This window comes from Myotis myotis, unplaced genomic scaffold (genome assembly GCF_014108235.1).
Source record: "Myotis myotis isolate mMyoMyo1 unplaced genomic scaffold, mMyoMyo1.p scaffold_m19_p_8, whole genome shotgun sequence".
NCBI classification, from domain to species: domain Eukaryota; kingdom Metazoa; phylum Chordata; class Mammalia; order Chiroptera; family Vespertilionidae; genus Myotis; species Myotis myotis.
In genome coordinates, this window is record NW_023416390.1 from 90,285,525 (window position 1) to 90,291,289 (window position 5,765).

A 5,765-nucleotide genomic window follows, 5' to 3' on the forward strand; every position below is an offset into this window, starting at 1 on the left:
CTCTGATCCAATATCCAGTACCAGTTGTCTCACATCCCCATTCTGCACAGAAATACTCTCGTTCAGATCCACAATTCTTTCTATGTCCCTGCCTGTCTTTGGGGCATACATAGAATTGGGTCATCGTAAGACGCTCACGGGCCCCCAGATAACTACAGTGAACTCCAAATTGCAAATCTCTTCCTTTTCCTATGTAAGCTCGGGTCTCTATACCTGCTTTAGTCTCTTCTACTGTTCTCTCAGGGAGGTCCCATAGTCTGTATCCTGCTGCCATAGCGCAGAGGTCTGGCGTTAAGTCTGGCCACCATGTCCCTTTAGGTGCTATATTGGTGACCGACCAGGCCGTCTGTCCGGTGTGGGGGGACATTACCCTCCAAGTTAGTCTCTTTGGGGCATGGGGGTTGCTACTTATCAGCGGCAGGCTCAGCAGGAAGAGGGCGGCGGCAAATCCGTAGCTTGAGAGGGTTGTCTGTCTTCTCCACAGTCCATCCATGATCGGTGTCGTCTGATGGGGGTGCCCGCTTGACGTGGGAGGCGTGGATCCAAGCAGCTACACCGTCTACCTTGACCGCTGTTGGGGTTGTCAGCAATACCAGGTGGGGTCCCTTCCACCTCGGCTCGAGATTAGCGGCCCGATGGCGTCTGATGTACACAAAGTCTCCGACCTGGAACTGGTGGGGGACTTGCAGTTCTCCTGGTTGGTAGAGGGCGGCCAGGGGAGTCCACACCTCCTTCTGGACAGTCTCGAGGGCCTTCAGCCTGGCAAGCAGGGATTGAGGGGTGTGAGTGTCTGTGGGCACGGACCAAGGGTCAGCGGCTAGGGGCGGAGAGGCCCCAAACAAAACCTCGAACGGTGTCACCCCCAAGGGGCCTGGGGTGTTTCGCGCGCGGAAAAGGGCAAAGGGAAGGAGGACCGTCCAGTCTGCCACGCCAGTCTCTAAGGACAATTTAGTCATAGCCTCTTTTAATGTTCTATTCATTCTTTCTACCTGACCTGAACTCTGGGGCCTGTAAGCACAATGCAATTTCCAATCCGCCCCTAGTATCTTGGCCATTCCGACTTACCTGGGCAACAAAAGCTGGACCGTTGTCTGATCCAATTACCTTAGGAATTCCAAACCGTGGAAAGATGTCTTCTAAGATCTTCTTGGCGACCACAGTTGCAGTTTCTCTTTTGGTAGGGAAGGCTTCTACCCAACCTGAGAAGGTATCTATGAAAACTAAAAGATATTTATAACCGTATCGGGCGGGCTTTACTTCTGTAAAATCCACCTCCCAGTAACTCCCGGGCCGGTCTCCCCTGAGTCTGTGTCCGGTCCCGACCTGGGATGAATGTACATTTACCAGCTGACACGCCTTGCATTGCTTAACTACTTCTTCTGAAAGGCGATCGAGTCCTTTGACATAGTGTCCCGTTGCCCGGCTGGTGGAGCTGAGGTGTTTGGCCCCCAGGTGGGTAAGGCGATGCAGTTGTTGGAGGTAGGCAGTGGCTGCCGCCCTTGGTACTACCATTTTTTCCCCTGCAGTTCTCCACACTCCTAGTTTGTCCTTATGGTATTTTTCTGGCCTTTTAAGCAGGTCTTTTTCCTCCTCTAGGGTGTAGTGGAGGGTCTCTGGCTGTGGTGCTGCGGGGCCAACAGCGAGGGCGAGTAGCCGGGGCCCTAGAGCGGCCTGCCTTGCCTCGGCATCCGCTTTCCTGTTTCCTATAGCTGTTTCCGAGGTCCCTTTCTGGTGGCCGGGACAATGGATGATAGCTACCTCCTGGGGGGCATGAATGGCTTCTAGGAGGTCGAGGATTTCCTTTTTATTTTTAATTTCCCTTCCTGCTGAGGTGAGGAGACCTCTCTGACGGTATATAGCCCCGTGCACATGAGCAGTGGCAAAAGCATAACGACTGTCAGTATAAATATTAGCCCGGCTGTTCTCTGCCAGCCTGAGAGCCTGTGTCAGAGCAATTAATTCAGCCTTCTGGGCCGAAGTCCCTTCGGGCAAGCTACTAGCCCAGATAGTCCGGTCCTTGCTGACCACAGCCGCTCCCGCCACCCTCTTACCTTCATAGAGGTAGCTGCTTCCATCCGTGTACCAGGTGAGTTGAGGCTCTGGCAAGGGGGAATCTTTGAGGTCTCTCCTCGGCCCTGTTTCCTCTGCCAGAATGTCACGGCATGAGTGTAGGACTTCTTTGCTCTCAGGATTTACTTCCGGTAGTAAGGTTGCTGGGTTGAGAGCTACCGGAGCCCCGAAGCGGATTCGATCTTCACTTAGCAGGAGACTCTGGTAGTGAGTCATCCGGGCGTTGGATAGCCACCGGTCCGGTGGCTGCCGGATAACACTCTCGAGAGTGTGTGGGGCCACCACAGTTAGTTTCTGCCCCAAGGTAAGTTTGTCCGCATCTCTTACAAGCAGGGCAGTAGCTGCAATTGCTCTTAGACAGCCTGGCCACCCCCTAGCCACTGGGTCTAGTCTCTTGGATAAATAGGCTACCGGCCTCTTCCAGGGGCCTAAGGTTTGAGTTAGGACCCCCCTGGCTACTCCCTTTCTTTCATCTATGAACAGAGTGAAGGGCTTGGCCACATCTGGTAAGGCCAATGCCGGCGCCGAGAGAAGAGCCTTTTTAATGTCGTCAAAGGCTTTCTGATGAGTCTCCCCCCACTCGAAGGGGTTCCCTTGTTTTGTCAGCGGGTATAGGGGCTCCGCTAGGGTTGCAAAACCTGGAATCCAGAGGCGGCAGAATCCAGCTGTTCCCAGGAACTCGCGTACCTGCCGGGGGGTCTGCGGTCTGGGAATCTGGGTGACTGTGCTTTTTCGGGCTTCAGTGAGCCACCTCTTTCCCCCTTCTAGTGCGTATCCTAAATAGGTCACTCTCCGCTGACATATCTGGGCCTTCTTGGCCGAGACCCGGTATCCTAGGCGGGAGAGCTCTAAAAGCAAGGCCCCGGTACCTGTTTCACAGTCCTCCTTAGTAGCTCCGGCGAGGAGAAGGTCATCCACGTACTGGAGAAGGGTGACTTGCGGGTGGTCAGCACGGAAAGCAGCCAGGTCTTGATGAAGAGCCTCATCGAAGATAGTGGGGGAATTTTTGAATCCTTGCGGAAGTCGGGTCCAAGTCAGCTGCCCCGTTATTCCCGAATCTGGGTCTCTCCACTCGAAGGCGAAAATATTCTGGCTGGCAGGATGCAGTCTTAAGCAGAAGAAGGCATCTTTTAAGTCTAGGACTGAATACCACACATGGGACGGAGGGATAGAGCTTAAGAGATTGTAAGGATTGGGGACCGTGGGATGAATATCCTGTACCCTCTTGTTGACTTCTCTTAAATCCTGCACCGGTCGGTAGTCATCAGTTCCGGGCTTTTTTACCGGGAGGAGTGGGGTGTTCCACGGGGAGTGGCACTTAACGAGGACTCCAAGGCGTAGGAGGCGTTGGACATGAACCTTGATCCCCCTCCAGGCTTCTTTTGCCATGGGGTACTGTCGTACTGCAATCGGGGTTGCAGTGGACTTAAGCTCTACTATCACGGGGGGCCGTTCGGTAGCTAAGCCCATCCCCGCGGTTTCAGCCCAAGCTTTGGGGTATTGCTGTAACCATCCCGCTATCCTCTCGTCCTTTCGGACATTACTCTCAAACAGCCGATGCTCGTCTTCGAGCTGGAGTGTCAAGAGAGTAATTGGCTCTCCATGTTGGGTCAGGGTCGGCCCCCGTGGGGTGAAAGTGATCTGAGCCCCCATTTTAGTTAGCAAGTCTCTTCCCAGAAGGGGGGCTGGACACTCGGGTATTACTAAGAAGGAATGAGTCACTCTTCCCGTGCCTAGATCAACTGTCCGGGTGGTGGTCCAGGAATATTGCTCATTTCCCGTTGCCCCTATCACCCAGGAGGTCTTCTGGGAGACTGGTCCTAGTGGTTTCTTAAGAACTGAATATTGGGCCCCTGTGTCTACCAGAAAGTTAACAGGCTTCCCCTCCACCTTAAGAGTTACCCTAGGCTCGGGGAGGGGATCCGAGCCCCGACTTCTTCAATCACTATCTTCCTGGAGTGCCAGCGCCTTCTTTGCTAGTCTCTTTGGGCACTCCCGCTTCCAATGTCCTTCTTCCTTGCAATAAGCACATTGATTCTTCCTTAACGGTGGCCTGTTGCCCAGGGCCCCTGCCTGTCTTCCTTTTCCTCTCTCCTGTGGCTTACTCCCTTCTATTGCTGCGGCCAAGATACGGGTTAGTCTCTGCTCTTCCCTTTTTTCCTTTTTCTCCTCCTTCTCCTCTCTCTCTCTCTCCTTCCGCTGCTCCTTTTCCTCCTCGGTCTCCCTCTTATGGTACACTTTCTCTGCTTCCTTAACTAAATCTTGGAGGGTAAAGTCCTGCAATCCCTCAAGTCTCTGCAGCTTTTTCTTAATATCTAATGCTGACTGCCCTATGAAAGCCATAGCTACTGAGGCCCTCTGCCCCTCCGAGGTGGGGTCAAACGGGGTGTACCGTCTGAACGCCTCCATTAATCGCTCGAGAAAAACAGAAGGCGGTTCAGTGGGCCCCTGTATGACCTCTCTTACCTTAGCCAAATTCGTGGGGCGCCGAGCTGCCCCTCTGAGGCCGGCCACTAGTGTCTGGCGGTAGACCTTCAGGTGCTCCCTACCTTCTGCCGTGTTGAAGTCCCAGTCCGGCCTGGCCAGAGGAAAGGCCGCATCCACCAAATGAGGGAGTAGAGTCGGCCGGCCGTCGGGGCCAGGGGCGTTCTTCCGGGCCTCCAAGAGGATCCGCTCCCTTTCCTCTGTAGTAAAGAGAGTCTGAAGAAGCTGTTGACAATCGTCCCAAGTGGGCTGGTGAGAGAACATAAGGGACTCAACCAGCCCCGTTAGACGCTGGGGATCCTCTGAAAAGGGAGGGTGGTTAGTTTTCCAGTTATAGAGGTCTGCCGAGGAGAAGGGCCAGTATTGGAGTGGCTGGAGCGGAGCCGTTTCATTATCGTCTCCGCGGGGGGGTGGAGGCCCGTATGGTCGGAGAGGGCAGGCTACGGTCGAATCTGGAGACGCGGGATGTCTCCTCTGACTCCGGGTTCCCTGGGCCGGTCCCTCTGTTGGAGGGGCGGGAGGAGGTGCTGAAGGCTCCGGTCTCTCCGGCGGCTCTGGCTGGAGAGGAGAGGGGTAAGGGGGTGGAGAGTCCAAGAGGAGAAGATCGGTTTGAGAATCTGCCAGGGGACGTTTCGTCTGATCTGCGGCGGGAGGGGCCTGGGCCACGAGAACCCGGGAGGTTCCGGATGGCAGCCAGGGTTTCAGCCAAGAGGGAGGGTTCTGGACCAGGTCCTGCCAGACGACAATATACGGCTGCTGGTCTGGATGGCCCGCCGGGCCTGATTGGAACACCTTATTCTTTACTGCAAAAATAATAGACAGGTCAAAAGTCCCGTCCGCTGGCCATCCCACGCCTAGGGCTGGCCAGTCGGATGAACAGAAAGTCTGCCAAGGACCCTTCTTAACACTGACGGAAAGATTGAGTCCCCGACTCCGGACGTCCGTCCAGTGTGCTACTGTAAGAGAAAGAGGGGTGCTGCTTCCGTGGCCCATGTTACCTGGATGGGAGAAGAGGAGTAAAAGACAAAAACAAAGAACAAACAATGACGCGACAAGACACCGGATCCACAAGAATTTACCCAGATACAGAACGGCCGCTGAGGGATGATATCCCTCCCTAATGCTAGTCCGGCCGGACACGCGAGTGCCCGTTGCCGGACAGCCAGAACCTGAAGTGACCAAGACCTCTTGGTCACCGCCCGATCCTGGGG

At 54.9% G+C, this 5,765-nt stretch overlaps 1 protein-coding gene across 1 annotated transcript; it reads right to left on the reverse strand.

The window, feature by feature from the left end:
- Positions 1–452: 452 nt before the first annotated feature.
- On the reverse strand, positions 453–5,547 carry LOC118661365 (the record flags this gene model as incomplete). The annotated part of the gene is given in 2 exon segments (XM_036319361.1): positions 453–1,059; positions 1,061–5,547. Coding segments are annotated over 2 exon segments (5,094 nt in total), but the record flags the coding sequence as incomplete, so codon positions are not given.
- Positions 5,548–5,765: the final 218 nt, after the last annotated feature.